The 18,876-nt window shown below is 45.0% G+C and overlaps 1 protein-coding gene across 1 annotated transcript; it reads left to right on the top strand.

Moving 5' to 3' along the window:
* The first annotated feature begins 1,284 nt into the window (after positions 1-1,284).
* Positions 1,285-4,526, top strand: mchr2b (melanin concentrating hormone receptor 2b). The gene is made up of 2 exons (XM_067248308.1): positions 1,285-1,697; positions 3,884-4,526. Exons 1-2 carry the CDS (start codon positions 1,285-1,287, stop codon positions 4,524-4,526), a joined length of 1,056 nt encoding a protein of 351 aa, XP_067104409.1.
* Positions 4,527-18,876: the final 14,350 nt, after the last annotated feature.

The following is an 18,876-nucleotide window of genomic DNA, read 5'->3' as shown; positions in this document are numbered from 1 at the left end:
TGCAAGCAGTTGAAGGTTGAACGGAGGGTTTACGGAGATTCATTCAAGATATATATTTCCTACTCAATAATATGAGTGCTTCACATCAGTATGTCGGAGCGTATCTTACAGTTCCAGTTCCATGATCCCATACCAAAAATTCTGCTTTATAAACAACATGAGATAGACATGTGTTAGGATAATGACAACATGTGAATTTTGCAGAATCATAAAACTGTGATTACTCCATTGTCCTATTACAAAAAAGCAGAAAGAGAGAGAGAGAGAGAGAGAGAAGAAGGAAACATGGTGTGTGTGTTTGTGTGATTGGTGGTGGTGTGTGTGTGTGTGTGTGGGGGGGGTAGTGTGGCGTCATGGGGGGGCGGGGGAGGGGGGGCACGGTCATCCTGTTACAATCACTAGAGTCCACACTGCCACCCCCCACCCTCTCGAGTCACATATTGTCTGGATTTTTTTTATTTGATCAACATGTTAGTCTATGCACATTTGATAATCAGTGACATTAATTGTCAAATAAGAACCCAAAGTCACTATGCTATTCCTTAACCATCAAAGTTTTCAACTAGCCTAGATAATACAACATCACAATGAAATTCCTGAAATTAAGTTTGGCTTTTGATTTCGGTGATTTTGGTGCGCCACCCCAAGGTTTTTAGTGCCACTATATGTTTGTGACTGGCAACCCAGTCACAAACAAATCCAAATCAATTATTGACATATTATCTCAAAAGAAGCTCACCACAGCGCTATAGATTTGATGTATATTTGTGCGCTCTGAAGTATGCAGCCTAGTGGTTTGTCCGGCTATTGAGCTGCCTGTCGAAAATCATGTGCTGAAGATTGCAAGGGATGCATTAATCCATTATAGTCTAAGTTTTTAAGGCTCTATCAAGTGTGAAACAACACAGCAAGTGATCTTCGAAGGGAGGGGACTATCGGATATTGTTCACTGAGTCGACGCAAGTGAGTCAAGGAGCACAGCGGGACCGCACAGGGGGTGTATGACCGCTCTATATAGATAAATGTGCGCTACAACAGGCATCTGCCTGCTTCCAAGGTTGATGCTGTTGAGTCTACATCGACACATCTGCAACTCTAATTTAAGTTTTTTCTAATCTGTAAAGGGACACTCTACAAAGGATACACCCTGTTCTTAAGTTTGCTGCTGTTCAAAGTTTGGAAATGACTCGCGCGCCTGGCAGGGCTGGCGTGCGTATCTAGGCTAATCCTGGCCTATATGTTATTAATTAGGGTACCTCTAGTCACACATCTGAAGATCTGAAGATGAATAACACGGAGATGTGCATATCTGTGCACACACAGAACGATGAAATCAGCAACTTGACAAACTCGTCGTGTTTGAACAGAACTTCGCCGTACAGCATTATCGACATAGCAACTTTTATGCATATATTTCCTACGATATATGGTATACTTTGTACGATTGGAGTTATTGCCAATGGCTTGGTCATTTATGCGGTGGCAACCTGCAAGAAAAAAATGGTTTCAGACATTTATGTGCTGAATTTAGCCATTGCCGACATGCTTTTCTTGCTAGTGATGCCCTTCAACATCCATCAACTTGTCAGAGACAGACAGTGGGTCTTTGGAAACTTCATGTGCAAGGCTGTGGTTGTTGTGGATGTGAGCAACCAATTCACAACCGTGGGGATCGTCACTGTTCTCTGTATTGACAGGTAACTCCATATCTATCTGCATGCTTGACCATGGCTGGTGGGATTTAGCTGTTATTAGGTGTTATAAAGTGTTTCCATTTTGTACGGAACTATGACAATTATAATGAACAAATACACGTATTTTTGATTATGTTTATTCAGATAATGAGATGCCAATCTTTGAAGTAGGACACCGATTTAAAAAATATAAAAAACATCTTAGTTGTTCAGATGCTGGACATTTGTGCTATAAACTCCACATACAACGTTTTTTCATGCTTTCATCTACAAAGACAAATCGTTTTTAGATACCAAAGTGAATATAGCTTGGTCAATACTCTAATTAGCCATAGAAGTAGACTGGTAGTCGTACTGCCCTATAAGGATAATGTATCCTACAGGTGATTAAAATGACAAATAGTTTTATTGACATGATGCTGAGCTCCTGGAGCTCCTGGCTCCTGGCTCAGGAAAACATGTGTCCACTCAAACACCCTCCCTCACACATGTACACATACATGCACACATACACACCCACAAATACAAGCACACACAAACTCACACACACAAACATACACACACGCACACACACACACACACACATACACACACACACACACAAACACACACACACACACACACACACACACACACACACACACACATGCAGTGTATATGTGTGTGTGTTATTATAAAGCAACTCAAGTCGCTTTATAATGGAGATGTATCTCTCTAAGTACCTAAGTCAACAAAGCCATAAAGAGTGCTCCTCCTATGCTAAAGTCTCTCAGCATCACCTTATCCAACATCGCTTCCTATAGATTTCATTAGGCTAGCCTTTAAGGCAAAGTGCAGCTGTAGCCCTGTGATCCTCCCAGCCACCTCAGGGTCATATGGACATATGGTCATACGAAGCCAAAAGATAATGCAATCTGTCGTCTGTATCTACAATATCTGTATTACACGTGCTTCAGAACGTGGTCTGTACTGCACAGGATCATTTGTGCTTTTCTCAGGAGAGCTGATAGGTGCCTTGTCAGGTGAGAGCTACCAAGAAGAGAAGTCCCTGTGGTGATGATGTCAGCGCTAGCTGGGAGAGGAAGCCCGGCTAACATGGAGATTCCTAATCAGTACATGACATATGACAGCTGACTGGATCATAGGTTTGGTTCTGGGAGGGTGGTCACCTACAGTGTGTACCTCTGAAGATAACAGCTTTCTCCTGGACCTGAGTATTGATTTCTGCTTGATAAAGGGACCATTGCTTCGGCCGTCACCAAACTGGGGTTATTACATGTACAGTGGAAACAGGATGAATATTGAGCTAATGGGGATGAAAAGAAAGTGTTTTATTAAGTTGAGGGTAGATCTTGACAAGGACACATTTGTCGAAACCTGTATTGACAATGACTCTGATTCTCAAATACTACACCCACACACACACACACACATACATACACCCCCCCCCACACACACACACACACACACACACATACACACACGTGTGAGAAGTAAGACTCAACAATACGCTATACGGCACAGTGCCGTGTGTATGAATACTAGAGATAACTTTGTGTTTGAATGAAATGTAATGTGTAGCGGAAATGTGTAGATATCTCTGATTACACTACACAGGCTACATCTACTGGAAGGTTCAGCTTGAGATACATCACTGGGTTGCTATACTTTGACGACAAAATAGCTAGGAGATTTTAACCACATTAATATCATTTGTGTGTGCGTGGGCACTCGCTCTCTCTTCTCTCTCTGTATCATAACACATCTGTCACAATCACACAGATTTAAATTGACTGTAATACCAAATTTCGTCCTCGATTTGGACAGAAACACTGTCATCTGTGGATCTAGATCATTAGAAAGCTGTTTCGTCCAAAGTTGGTTGGCTTTTTCCAGTTCTCACCAGCAGATACATTTTTCAGATCACGTTTTCAGAGAGTAAAAACATAAAATAGGATGATGACTAAATCTCCACAGCCCCACTCCAGAGCCATTATATGCAATCAATATGTGTTCTCTTAATGTCGAAGCCCTGCTCCTCCATAATTCATCTCATAAGGTTGATTTGATCTAATTTTCTCTCTCTCTCTCTCTCTCTCTCTCTCTCTCTCTCTCTCTCTCTCTCTCTCTCTCTCTCTCTCTCTCTCTCTCTCTCTCTCTCTCTCTCTCTCTCTCTCTCTCTTTCCCAGGTACATTGCCATCGTCCACCCCACCTCTGAGAAGAGAACCATCCAGTGGACGATCATCATCAACATCCTGGTGTGGCTGGGCAGCTTCCTCCTCACCGTGCCCGTGATGATGTATGCCAAGGTGATCCGCAAGCGCCAGCTGGAGATGTGTATGATGTTCCTGGACGGGCCCGAGGACATGTACTGGTACACCCTGTACCAGTCCATCCTGGGCTTCATCCTGCCTCTCATCATCATCATCACCTTCTACTCCCTCACCCTGTACCACGTGTTCCGCTCCATACGGCGAGTCAAGCGCAAACAGTCCGTCTGGGCCAAGCGGGCCACCAAGACCGTCCTCATGGTCATCGCCCTCTTCCTGGTCTGCTGGTCGCCCTATCACGTGATCCAGGTGATCAATCTGAGCAACAACAAGCCCACCAACGCCTTCATTTACGCCTACAACATCAGCATCTGCCTGAGCTACTCGCACAGCTGCATCAACCCCCTCATGCTGCTGGTGTTTGCCCAGAACTACCGCGAGCGCCTCTGTCGCAGGACGGAGCTGCGCAGCTCCCAGCAGAGCTCCTCCAAGACCACCGTGGTCAAGACCGACGGGCCGAGCGTCGCCAACGACCCCAACTATGGCTGCACCGTCATCTAGGCTGCCAACCCCCGTCCCCCTCTCTCCCCCTCTCTCCCCCTCTCTCCCCCTCTTTCCCCCTCTTTCCCCCTCTCTCCCTCTCTCTCCCCCTCTCTCCCCCTCTCTCCCCCTCTCTCCCCCTCTTTCCCCCTCTTTCCCCCTCTCTCCCCCTCTCTCCCCCTCTCTCCCCCTCTTTCCCCCTCTTTCCCCCTCTCTCCCTCTCTCTCCCCCTCTCTCCCCCTCTCTCCCCCTCTCTCCCCCTCTTTCCCCCTCTTTCCCCCTCTCTCCCTCTCTCTCCCCCTCTTTCCCCCTCTCTCCCCCTCTTTCCCCCTCTCTCCCCCTCTTTCCCCCCCTCTTTCCCCCCTCTCTCCCCCTCTCTCCCCCTCTTCCCCCCCCTCTCTCCCCCTCTTTCCCCCTCTTTCCCCCTCTCTCCCCCTCTCTCCCCCTCTCTCCCCCCACTTTCCACCACCCCTCCCTCCACCACAAAAAAGGATTTGACTGACAACTGAATTCCAACTGTATGTTAGCTCATAGAGAGCCGCCCTAATGAACTGCTGAACATTCAGTGCTTTTACATTGAGACAACAGTGGGACTAATGAGTGAATGGGCAGAATCTCACTGGTCAACTTTGATATTAATATAATTTTGAAGTATGTGCTGTATGCACTGCTGCATACAAGTCTAATAATAACAGGGATGTTGTATTCCTTTCTCATCTCTTTTTCTCTTTTTTTTCTTTCTCTCTTTCTCTTTCTCTCTCTCTTTCTGTCTCTCTTTTTGTCTCTCTTTCTGTCTCTCTTCCTGTCTCTCTCTCTGTCTCTCTCTCTCTCTCTCTCTCTCTCTCCATCTCTCTGACAGCCCTCCTCTCTTTATCCACCCAGAACTTTAGCCCTCTGACACCTGACAGATCACCCTTCCCTCTCTCTGCCAGGGTTGTGTAGCATTCTGTACAGCAAGCCCAGCTCATCTCTGAGCCCTGTGTGTGTCCACATCACCAGGGGGTCAGAGATTGTCGTAGCCTTGATTGTTGGACACAGGGTGCCAGGGTTTCTGTTACGCCGCTGTGTGTCAAGCAGCAAGGACAAACTCCTTGGGAAGACGGACAGTATTAAGATTGACGTTGGAGAAAACACTCCAAAATTTGTAGTCGGGGAAGGCGTTCATCATGCACCACACTTGGGAAAATCAGAATGAAAACATGTTGTGTTGTTACTGTGACCCACACCATGACACGGAGGAGCTGCATGTGGAGGTGAGCGCTGCATCGCTGGGTGATGGATGGACTCACGTGGTACTTTCTGCCCCTGGGTTCTCATGTCTTTTATATGTGAAGAACTTCTATGGAGACTGATTTGTTGAACAAGGATGATGGAGCAAGGAGATCTTTAACGAGGGAAAGTGTGAATATGTTAGAATACTGATAGTCAGATTTTCTGTGTACCAATTAAGAGCTGTAAACGAAAGTGGGACAACTGTGCATTTTTTTGTTCGTATTGTGAAGTGGACAGAAAGAAACAGAATAGATGTCTGACTGTAGCACTCATTAAAAGGTATCGTAAAATGATGCAGGATTGTTTCATACACTAATCAATGTGTTCACGTTTCCCATATCCACAAGTCCACTTGGTTATTGTACTTATGTGTATTCTGTACCACATTCTGCTATATTAGGAGTATATATAGTTATTGTATACATGATGTTTTAAATGATAATGTTTTGGAAATATTGTATCATATTTCACACTTCTTCAGGTGGTATCACTGAGTGGTAGACCTTAGTATTCACTGTCCTAAAGCAGCTGTGTAGGCACTGTGTTTGTAACCATTCATAAAAATACTGAAAAACAAGCGAGGAAAGTGTTTTATTCATCCCTTTGTCAGACAGTTTGGAAAATCAGAATCAGAATCAGAATCAGAATGGGATTTATTCGCCATGAAAGTTTGCACAGACAAGGAATTTGCTTTGGCAGGAAGGTGCATACAATAAACATATACCTAAAATTTAAATATGTGGACTAACTATACTAAGGGTACATAAACTAGCAGTACTAAGTGGGATTAGAATATAATTAAATATACAATAAAATAAGACAAAATGAGACAAAATGAATATGTCTCAACTTTATGTCTAACTGGCTGATTACACAGCATTTGTCATAGTTAAAATATGTTGCCATGGTTCTCCAATGCAGAATATTGTCTGTTCAAAAATGACATTCCACTTTAGCTAGCTTCCCTGGCAGGTCGGGGGAGAGTTTGCCAGAGGGAGATGGTCAGACAGTTATTTTGGGAGAGAACGTGTGATACATTACTAATGTGTGACCAGTAGGACTCTCCTCCAGCTAGTATGAATCAACCCATTGTGTGCTGGTGATAAACACATGACGGTTGTCTCCTTCCATGTCACCTTCTCCGGTTTCAGGAAACCCTTCAGCCTCTGTGGACGGCCGTCGCCGGGAAGAGACGAGAGTTCACAAGGAAAGTGTTGGAGAGGTCAGGAGCCAGAGGGGGTGATAATATGCTTGTTTTGGTTTGAATAACCCTCCAGTCAAGGTGTGTGGCTTCAACCAGTCACCTCAAGGTCATTGCAGACTCAGATCTGATACCCGCAGCATTAGAAATACCCATGCAAGAGCAATATTTTGAAAGCACACATCTGTACACGGTGTGCCGGGCTTCGCACGCACGTGTGCTGACTGAATGCCAGGGGTGCTGTGTGTACAAAGCCGGATAAAAGAAAACATGAAAGTGTAGCATTCCAGCAATTTTCTGCTCTCCGGTTGGTTAGCACTCCTTGAGTTTATTTAGATCACACTGCAGCGGGGGTGTCTGCAGGGAGACTGAGAGTTTTGAAAACACTGGTGGAGTTACTCAACAAAGGGGTATGATCAGAGCAGCTCTGCCAAGTCTGGACACCAGAATACAGTTTAAAGTGCTGCCAAGTGTTGTCCAAGTGAGAGTGATGAGGATCAGGTGAGGACGCTGTCTGGCGTTCCTGGGACGGAACCGCCCCGAAACACAATCCTCTCCACAAAAGCCCATCATCAGAATAGTCTGGGGCAGAACAGGCCAAGGATGACAATGTTGGCATAGGAACCAGCAGATACTGGAACCTCTGTATGCTACAATATTTCTTTGTGTGTGTTCTACCTTGGAGAGAGTGAAGGATACTAAAGGGTTTCTATCCCGGGAGAAGGAGTATCTTGTCCTTGCTTGTTTATCTTTCACAGATATATCAAACCACTTTGACGAACCCTTTTAGACAGTAACTCTCTCACATTCAAGTATCATTTACATTTAGCAGACGCTCTTATCCAGAACTTACAGTAAGTACAGGGACATTCTCCCCGAGGCAAGTAGGGTGAAGTGCCTTGCCCAAGGACACAACGTCATTTGGCATGGCCGGGAATCGAACTGGCAACCTTCAGATTACTAGCCCGCTTACCTCACCGCTCAGCCACCTGACTCCCCATGTACCTATCATTGTAAATTCGATGAGTAATCTGTCTGTTGACAGAGTAGAGTGTGAAAGAAAAAGTTTTTAGAAACCTCTTCTATAGCCCTGGCTCTTCATAGCAGCGGTATGTCGTTTGTACAGTTCTCAACCAGTGGCAGCTCTCCTTTGACATTCTCCCCCTGATTCCATCCGCAGTGAAAGACACCAAACACACACATGCACACGCATACACTCACGCTCGCATGCACACTCTCATACTCATACACACTCACACATACATAACACACATCATAGTCTGGCAAGCTACAGCTGTAGGATGTATTAGGTTATCTTTCATGTTATCCACACCTCACACCCCAGTGCCAGTGATGCAGTCAACGATGAAGACATCAGCGACACACAAACAGACTGGAATTATAGATTTACTAGTGTACTAGAGTAACTAGTGCAGTACTCTGGATTTTTGTGAGTGTTATGCAGCTGCAGTTTATGTCAGTTTTTGTACCTATATTTCTCAGGTAGTTACAATTCTCAAAACTACTTTTTCAACCTCCACACCATCTAGAAATGTATGCATATCATAAAAGTATTGACTCAGTCTTGTGAACAAATTTACAATGCTTTTGTACATTCATGCAAACTAATCTAGCCTACAATTGTCTGCTGTTTCCTGCATTACCAATTGCTGATGTCATGTTGATCAACATGACATCATGATATGTTTTCTGTTGAATAGTCTTACCCAATCATTGTCATCAAAAGCTTATCTATATTGAACATCAGAAAATACTTACAGTACTATGTGATGGCATATTGACGACATGGTTAATTTTGACAATTTCGTTTGTTCACAATTAATCATTTTTAATGGGGCTGACATGTTTATTGACATACATCTTTGAGAGATGAACGATGGATTTTGAGCAGGTTAGGGGTTTTCTTGCAGGTAATCCATTTTAGGTGTTTGTATGAATTGTTTTGCCACTGACAATTAAATTCAGATGGGGTTTCTTGTCACATGCCTGTTTGCGGCTCGCAAGATTACAATCGCTTACGGTAGTGCAGCTCAGCTCAATTATATTATATTTATATCAAAGGGCCAGCTCCATAGCTGAAGCCATATTCATTGTGCCCGGTTCTTGAGATAGTTTTTCCACAACAATTGCACACAGACACTCATACAGACACACACACACAGATTCCTTGCATTATAATATAGATCAGGGTTTTACAATCCTGGTCCTCAAGGGCCGCTGTCCTGCATGTTTTAGACGTTTCCCTGCTCCAGCACACCTGTTTCAAATGAATGGGTTGTTATCAAGCTATGTGGAAGCCGGGTAATGACCATTCATTTGAATCAGGTGTGCTGGAGCAGGGAAACATCTAAAACATGCAGGACAGCGCCCCTCAAGGACCAGATTTGGAGAACACTGATATAGATGATAGTGAATGTTTACATATATTTATAACACAAAGCCTGTGCCAAATGTTATGCTAAAGTAATTATATGGCAGACTGCCTTAAACATGAACTGAACAAACAAGCTAAAAAGCAGTTTTACCAATTAATCACTTGTTTTGCCCTTCAGAAGGACTCCCAAGTCATCCAAGTGTCTCCATGCTGTTTAGAAAGTCCACTGTTTTACAAGGGGAGAATACTTTTTTTTTTCCATATAAATATTTATATTTAAGTGTATGCGTCATAATAGTAATACAGAATTTGAACAGAAGAACAACTCGTGTTTGTTGAGTGAGAGAGTCATGTCAACGTGTCTGCTTTGAGACGTTATGTGAAGAAGATGAGAAGCCTGGAAGGGTTAGGGGGATTCCAGCCCACCATCTTGCCCCCCAAAGCCAAAACACTCCAAACGATGTGGCCACGAGGTGCGGAACACACGCAGGCTGGGTTGTGGTGTACACACCATGTCTATTTTGGTGTTCCACGTTTGCATAGTTACAAGTGTTTTTCCCGTTTTGTGTGGATTTCTGTGGTACGACAGGCATTGCCTATGTGCTCTGTTTTGAACAGCATGGACTTTCAATATTACTTTTCTCCAATTATGCTATAGAAAACACCGAATTGTTTTATTCCAGAAGAGAGCATATTTATTCGGTATCCCATACGGGCGTTTTGGCCATTGTATTATGAGGCAACAAGTGAAGTGCACCCAGTTTGTTGTCCTTGTGAAACATAATACGTGGCTTTGTACCACTGGACACCTTCCTTCAGGCCTAATTACTGAGGACGAATACGAAGACACAAAGAAAGCCTGTACATTCCTGCCTCATGCCATTCCTTCCCAGAAACACCATTGTTAATAAACAGCTCCAAGGGTGAAGGTCTCAGGAATCCGTGTGTGATTTCTTCTCTCGTCAGAGAGTTTGAAACGGACCAGTGAGGTGTTTCGTGATAACAGTCTGGTGCCTACACACAGAACATTTGTCTGTTTGCCGTCTCCTTCACATTCCCTCATACCAAACAGCAATACAGTCTGCGGAGAAGAACAGTTGTTCATTGTGCAACCTAATCCATCCAAACAGTATCAGATACAATAGATGAAATCACTCATCACATGTTGGATACTTGTCCAAACCCCTTGTTCGACACGCTTCGATTTTTAGGTTGGTCACATAACAGATTCACCCCAAACGACTCATAACTCACAACAGCATTCAGAGACTCCAGCCTAGTGCGCTCTCATTTGTACTATGCATCTAGTTCATATGATGTGATTAGCTGGTGTCTCCGCCTCAGTAAACAGCTCCTGGCTGAGCCTCCTCCAGCTTCTGACCTGACCGGCGGAGGACGATAATGCGAGGTGATGTATAGACGATGGGATATTGATCAGGCTCCCGAGAACAACCCTTTCGGCACCTCACGGCCCTTACTCTGTCCGTCACCTGACGCCCAACCTCCCCTCCCCACCCTCTGGTGAGAACCTGTGTGAATGATCTGAGTGGAGGACATGGACAGGGTGTTCGTCAAACAAACAGGAGTTCTGCTTGTTGAACACTTGCCAAGGGAGTGAAAGTGGCAGTTTTGCTGCTGTCATTGGGATCAATGCTTATCATGGTGTATGAGATGCAAAACAAGGGTAATTCATACAATGTTGGAATGTGTTGATACAATGGAAAGGGACTCTCGTGTATCATCTAGTCGTCAAGCTGATTTTTAAAAACTAATTCATTAACCACAGTATTGATTGAATTGAAACTCATGACAGAGAGAGACAGAGACACAGAGACAGAGAGAGAAAATGGTAGAGAGGTAAAGAGAGAGAAGATGACAGAAAGTCAGATAAAGAGAGAGAGGGAAAAAGCCAAGGGAGAGAGAAAAAAGCACAAGAGAGAATGACATACAGAGAGAAGGCCAGAGAGCGAGGAAGAGAGACAGAGACAGAGAGACACAGAGAGAGAGAGAAAGAGACACAGAAAGACACAGAGAGAGAGAGAAAGAGAGAGAGAGACTGTGTTGGATATACAGAGAGAGCCATATTGATCCAACTTCCAGGGAGGCAGGGATCTTCTTCATCCTCGTTCCTGGCAACGCCTCCCACCAGGCATCCATCTTAATGTGATATGACAACCTCGGAGCTGCATCAAAACCAAACCTGCGCATCGACTTCCACATTCAATTTCAGCACTGAAAAACACCTTTCCGCTTTCATACACACAGCTGGGAGAAACTTCCCTGGTAAGGGGTGCTAGTCCTGCAGTGAAGCCCTGCAGGCGAGCTGATAGCTGTCTGACATAGACGGTAACCTTCTTGGCAAGAGTCTGTTGTTATGACGTTTCCATGGGAACACTCCGGCACAGTACGTACCAAGAGTTCATTGAAGTAGTATTTCATAATTGGCTTATAGTGTCACAGAGTGGTAGCACGTCATTGACGACACCCGTGTCAAAGTAACAGGCTTAACGGAGGACGCTTTGAAGAAAGGCCTTCATTTCCCTCTTCTGTTGTTTGTATTCAGTGACGAAGGTGAAAGACCCAAGGACAGGTTAGAGGAACCAGCTTTACACATTGTTACGAATATGGCCACTTCCATACAAGTGTTTTGTGTCTAACCCTGAGTTCATGGTGCCTGCGAGTTTTTGGAGTGTGTTTGAGGGGGGTCATTCTGAAGAGAGATTATTACTACACTGGAGCCTCTCTTTTTGAGCCACAGGGCTCGTATTCTCACTCCAGCCAATTAAGAGGTCAGATGGGACACCTGGAAATGGCTAAAAATATCGCATTCCGCTACCCAGGTTTCAAAACATTCGCTAACAAGCCTTGCCAAGTTGCCGTTGCTTAGCAGCCTAGTATAATAATTTTTGTGGGAAGAATCTTCACTGGCTTTGGAGTCATTTTTTCCAATCCAAATTAAAAACTTTTGAACACATTCTTGCCAGTGACCGTGTTGTGCATCCGATGTGATTGGGGTCTATTTAAAACAGAGCCCATCAGAGTGAATGATGTCTCCTGTGGAAAGCTACTTTCCTCCACTTGCTCACACTTAACTATCTAAAGGCTCCTTTAACCGTTGAGTGGGCTCATCAGCCAATGAAACGTCCTTGTGATTGAGGTGGAGGGAAGGCGAGAACAGGCATGGGCCTGCAGTCTGGAGGAATGGGATTCACTTACCCCCACCCTCATCCACCCCTCACACACACACACACACACACACCCTCCCCCATCAACCTATCCCACCCCCTGATCCCCCTCCTTGTCATTAATCGAATACAGCTCTGATTCAATTGATTTCTGCTTCCTGGTAACCACTGAAAGTCCAATTCAATTACACAATCATCCAATCAGGCCCATTAGGCCAAAATGAATGCCATGAACTCTGGGTCTCTCCTGTCATCATCTCACTCCCCCGTCCGGCCAACACCACTAAGGCCATCAGCTGCTCGGGAGGTCTCCCTTGCCAGCGTTACTGGGGTAAAGATCCAAAACAGGTTCAGTGACGTAAAAATGAATGTGGCATCACTGCCTTCCATTCAAGAATCCTGCAGAGGAATGCTCCTTCGGTACAATTACAACAGACTTTAGAAGAAGAAGTGTCAGAACAGGCTTTGTGGTTGTACACAGAACTCCCTCACCAACAGTGTCAGTACTGTTTTACCATCTGTCACTCTGCAGGAGGCCAGCAGTTGTTGCTCTACATGAGGAGTCTGATGTCGGGGCCTCCCCTCGGGCTCCTACAGGAGTCTGATTTTGTGGCCTCCCCCTGCCCTCCTCCAGGAGTCTTGGGGAGGGGAGCGTCCCTGCCGCACTGTCAGTCATGTCTGGAAGACACAGTTACACCCCCCTGTGTCAGACCCAGCACCTCACTCCTACGTCTCATCTCTGGGTCCTCTCACACCTGTCAAAAACAATATGTTTCAAGCTTTTCCGTTTTCTTTCTTGTTTTCCTATCAACCATAGGTCTTCAGGCTGGGTTAGGGCAGGGAAATATCATTTTGGTATCGTGATACTTGCCACTTGAACACCTAGAAGCCCATTTCTCTCTCACACATGCCCCCCTCCCTCTCTTGTCTTTATCTCTGTCTCTCTCGCTCTACATCTCTTTCCCTCCCTCTCTTCCTTGCTCTCCCTCCCCCAGTCTGAAAGAGTTCCTCAGTTATCACACCACATGAAAAGGAAAAGATGAGCCCGGTCATGTGATGGCTGTTTCTCCAAGTTAAATGACGCAGATGTGACGACATAGCAGGCTGAATGGAAGCCTTTCAAGCTCCTCACCAAGGACGGTTCAGACTCATAAATAAAATCAATCGCTTTTCAAGAGCGACAGACATAATCAGACAATCTGCTCGATCCCCTCCCCTGTCTCTCCCAGGTCACCTAGCTGCCATTTTACGCACATGAAAAAAAGAAACGAAAACTGCCGCTCATTTTATTACGTGGATGGATGAGATTTGAAATGGCAAAGATGCCATATTTTCTGCTTTTATTACTAATTTCCAGACATTAGGCGTCTGATATAAGTCCCGATTGATATTTCTAGGGAAAACCTGTTGTGGAAGTTTGAAACACATCCATATCACCTTATGACTATTATCATATAAACCATATTACCATGGCTTATATGGCTATAAAACAACAACGAATTGAATAATTAGCCTCTCTTTGAAAATAAAAAGGATCTGTGCACATGGCTAAGGCTATCAGACAGTTTATGGTGACACTTCACAAGATAAAAGAATAGGAAGAAAAAAATAATTTCTTCTGACAGGACATTCCTGGCTCGATACAGACTCATAGCTCAACACCATAATAAATATTACACACCAATGATGGCATGCACATGTGCATCCAGTTAGGATTGGGAACGTTGCATAAATGATCATAGCTCAAGTCTCTGCTGAGTTCTCTTCAGACTATCGAACGTACCTTAGCTGTACCTCAACCTCTTTACCTCTCCTCCAGACAAACTGCTGTTCCTCTCAGGTAAATGCCAGGGTAAGGCAGAAGGGCGGGTGGATAATTATTTGGAGTAATCTTAGAGTAGACTTGACATGTCCCGACTTACGTTTGAAACATCACAAACAGCTCAGCGCGGTCTGTTTAAGAGGTCATTATAAGGACGTGTCTGTTTAACATCAGTTTATATCATCTCTGTGATGTGAAACAACATGAGGACGACTGTTTCAGTCGAAATCTAATCGGACTTCCTTTTTTTTTCCAACCAGGAAACTCTATACTGGTCCAGAGATAAACTGTATGGTCCTCTTTGACATTCAGACTCTCTCTCTCCCCCACCAGGTTATCTGTCAAAGCAATGATCTACCCTTTCTCAAGCTACAGCATTTGAGCCCACATCCATGTGGTGGGACTTCTCGGTCTTGTCTCATCGCTCCTCTCGTTGTGGTTTTAATCAAGGTATAAGGCTATACGTCCACCCGGGTTGGATTATGGACAACTACAGATTCCCTGTAAACCTCAGGGAAATGTCAGTGGTACCGCTGTGAGCCCAGGAATAAGGTTACTGGAGATGATCGGTCTGCTCGAGGGTTCAGAGGGCAGAACGTGGCCCACAAGGAAGCTTAGGAGGAACAGAGTGATGATCTCTCTGCTCATGCACTAAGTCTCTCACTGCCTGAAAACACCACAAAATATTCTGGTGTGTGTGTGTGTGTGTGGGGGGGGGGGATTGTTTATGGTGAGGTCTTCTTTAAAATAACATAAAGCCCCGATAATCATCTGTTGATTCAATTGCTTTACTTACAACATGAAGGAAATGTAATCGTGTCTTGAAGGGATGTCAGTGAATGATGTTTTTAAGTGGTATTTAATATCTCTGGTTTTGAATTATGAAAGGATATCATGCGGATATGAGATGGCCGGCTTAGCTAACTAACTCGGTTGTAGTCTGCATGAACAGCTCAAAAACACTTAAAACAGAATCCCATGAAAATGAGTTGGTTATTTGCTTAAAACACGTTGGGCAATTTATGTCCACACAAAATCTCAGGGAAAATGGGTAACACAACTGACAGTCAGTCAGGTTTCAGTAGCCCTTGGATGTGGCCTATCAGGCCTACACGTTGTGGTGTCGGTCCAAAATACAGGTCAAGGAGACTCATAATTGGTTAAAAAAACTGGACATCTTTGTAGAAGGACTGTGATTGCCAGGAAGATCAGAAGCATTGGTTGTGAGGCTTCCACTGGTCAATTCCTGTAGGATGAGGGATTGTGACGATTTGTCTCCGTCTAGTGGATGATTATTATGGTGCACATGCTCAGTTCACACAGCAATATAGGCTCATTTGAAACGGAGGGGTATTAGAGGACCTGGCTCCTCCAGCATAGTTGCTTTATTAAATTCTCTGCATTTTCTACTTTGACAGAAGTGTATTCATAGCCTTCAATCTAGAACTCCAGATATCTCCTTGGTGAATAGGTGTTTACATCTCTATGTGTCAGGTCTCATTTTTATACTTTGGAAGAAAAGCCAAACAGAAGACAGAAATATGAAATGCACGCATCATATCTTTATTCAATATGAAAAAGCAAATTCGTAACACAATAGGTTGTGTAATAGACCATTCCATCTCAGAAAGCATTTTCAGGACAGTTCACAACAGTTCGCAAGGCAACCCTTGAAAATGAATTCTAAATACTGAGAACATTTATCAACTGAAGGGTAATAGTATCTTTTTACATTCTGCTCTACTGAATATATAACACATGGACTCAGGCAGAAAATGGGATTAAGCAATGACAAAAAAAATCACCCCACTCATTTAACATTTTAATATGAATCTATTATTATATGACATTAAAGAGGAATGCTTGGTCTGGTTAGGTCCACTGAGTCTGTCAGCTGGTAAAGTGCCAAACATGCTGCTGTCTTGTGCACCTGTTTAAACCTCATCAACCGCTACTGGATTTATCTAGATTGACAATGGAATATGCAAAATATTTGTTTTCTTATTTTTACCTTTTCAAAAGTGCCATCTTAAATGTGATGATGCTGTGAGCTGCTCCCAAAGTCAGAGATCATTCTGAATACTTTCCTTTATCACAACCGAAGTAGCCCAGCATTAGCAATGAGGTAGACGGGGGGGGGGGGGCAATGCTGCTACCAGCCATGCTCTTATTATACAAGACAGCCCATATGTCACACACGTTCAAGGTAAAACTGGTATGAATCATTCATAAATGCACATCGGGAACCAAATGAAACTGTGAAAACATTCATGCTGGATATGTATCAGTTTATGAGAATCCACTGGTTCTAAACGAATTAGTGTAGATAACAGATGGAATGCATAGGATGGAAGTGACATGCACGAGACACGCAAACGATGGTCCATAATCATGAAGTTTAAAACACTACGAGCTCACGCTCGCACACTCACTCGCACACTCACTCACACACTTCAACCAGAAAGTCTGATTACTGTACCATTTGCTTTCACCAAGAAAAGAAATATCGAACTGAAAGAATTGTAATCACGTAACAAAAAGTCATCGTTTATTGATTCACATTCCTTAAGTGTAACAGGTGATGTGTGTTGAACGACACCAGGATGAAGAGCATGGCCGAGAGGGGGCAGAAACAGGTCCTGACCTGATCACACAAATACATTCATGATATGCAAGACGCCCCTGCGCAGGAATGAATAGAAGGTCCTAGGGGAGGAGAGCCCATCGAGGGCTATCATGTTGCAAGGCCAATATCACCATCAAGGACACAAATAATTCAGCTATCCCACAACCCCCCCCCCCACAGCCCCCACTCCCCAACCTTTCCTCAAGAGAAACAATAAGATCATGTCGAATGGTGCTACAACAATATGGCCTTCTAATGAACGAGCCATATCTCTCCCGCCTGCAGACATACAGCATACAGGCCCTGACAGGTAGTGTTTCACATAAGCGGTGTGGGAACCCGTTTTGTGATTTGTTACCATGGCTACGGTTTGGTCTTTATCGTAATCAAGCAAAGTGGAGGCCCCACTGGGACCATATCCATGTCTACTTTGTTCGACCGCAGCAGAAGCTCAACACCTGGGCCCTGGACACACCCAGACAATCTGTCTCCCCAAAGACAGACTAATATGGCGTCTGTGGTTTCGTCTGGTAGTGTGGCTAAGTCTGGATCTCAACAAACAAATCCTAGCGAAGCCTCTGGTTCTCTCTGAGAGGAACTTCAGTCGGATCAATGATATGAGCTCTGGGCGAAGGCCTGTAAACACAGCTTCCTCAGAACTGGGGGAAACCTGGTGTAGGAGCAAGCCTTGCACGAGGTCACACCCAGCCCCGGTGCGGGAGCAAGCCTTGCACGAGGTCACACCCAGCCCTGGTGCAGGAGCAAGCCTTGCACAAGGTCACACCCAGCCCTGGTGTAGGAGCAAGCCTTGCACGAGGTCACACCCAGCCCCGGTGCGGGAGCAAGCCTTGCACGAGGTCACATCCAGCCCTGGCGTGGGAGCAAGCCTTGCACGAGGTCACACCCAGCCCTGGTGCGGGAGCAAGCCTTGCACGAGGTCACACCCAGCCCTGGTGTGGGAGCAAGCCTTGCACGAGGTCACACCCAGCCCCGGTGTGGGAGCAAGCCTTGCACTACGTCACACCCAGCCCTAGCCCTAGTCCCAGTCCTTCCTGTAGTTAGTGGAGTGCACAGACATGGCTGTCAGTGACCACTAGTAAGTATGTCCACATTCTAGCACCGACCTGATCTGAGGAGAGAAATCAGGCTGGGTGAGGACTCCTGTGTGAAGAGCTCAATCAGACTAGACGAGCGCCAGGATCTGTGTGTGTGTGTGTGCGTGCGTGTGGGGTGTGTGTGTGTGTGCATGCGTGTGTGGGGAGTGCGTTCGTGTGGGGTGTGTGTGTGTGCATGCGTGTGTGTGGGGTGTGTGCGTGTGTGTGCATGTGTGGGGTGTGTGCATGTGTGGGGTGTGTGTGTGTGTCTGTGTGTGTGTGGGGTGTGTGTGTGTGTGGGGGGGGGGTGGGGGGGGCGACACAGCTCTCTCCGACTCATCCCTGAACAGCTACACATCGGCTCCAGAACACGAACAGCTACGGGTTTAGTGGTCATACATGGACTCTGGGTCTGGGTCACCAATGAGCCAGCCTGGCTCTACAGTGGCCATGCCTGCAGCTGCCCTCACTGGCCTGCGAGGTACGCAGACATGACCCAGCTGGAGAGGGTTCCCAGAGAGGACATTTACACAGGGAACACAAAGTGTCAACTTTGTACTGACAGAGTACAAACGAGTAGAAAGTACTACATGATACCTCAGCTTTATGCATAGTAACTATTATCATAATATGGCATTGTTTTTCTTTTCTTTTTTTACCATCACCATGTTAGATTAGTCTGGTTACTGGACTATATATAAAGTATGTAAGTCAACATCAAAGCAGCATTCATGTTATATTTGAGATATCTTGCTATCATAAAGAGAATAATCTAT

This window comes from Osmerus mordax, chromosome 12 (genome assembly GCF_038355195.1).
Source record: "Osmerus mordax isolate fOsmMor3 chromosome 12, fOsmMor3.pri, whole genome shotgun sequence".
Classification (NCBI taxonomy): Eukaryota; Metazoa; Chordata; class Actinopteri; order Osmeriformes; family Osmeridae; genus Osmerus; species Osmerus mordax.
The sequence above is the reverse complement of the archived record's forward strand: the minus strand, read 5'-3'. Positions and strand labels throughout refer to the sequence as shown.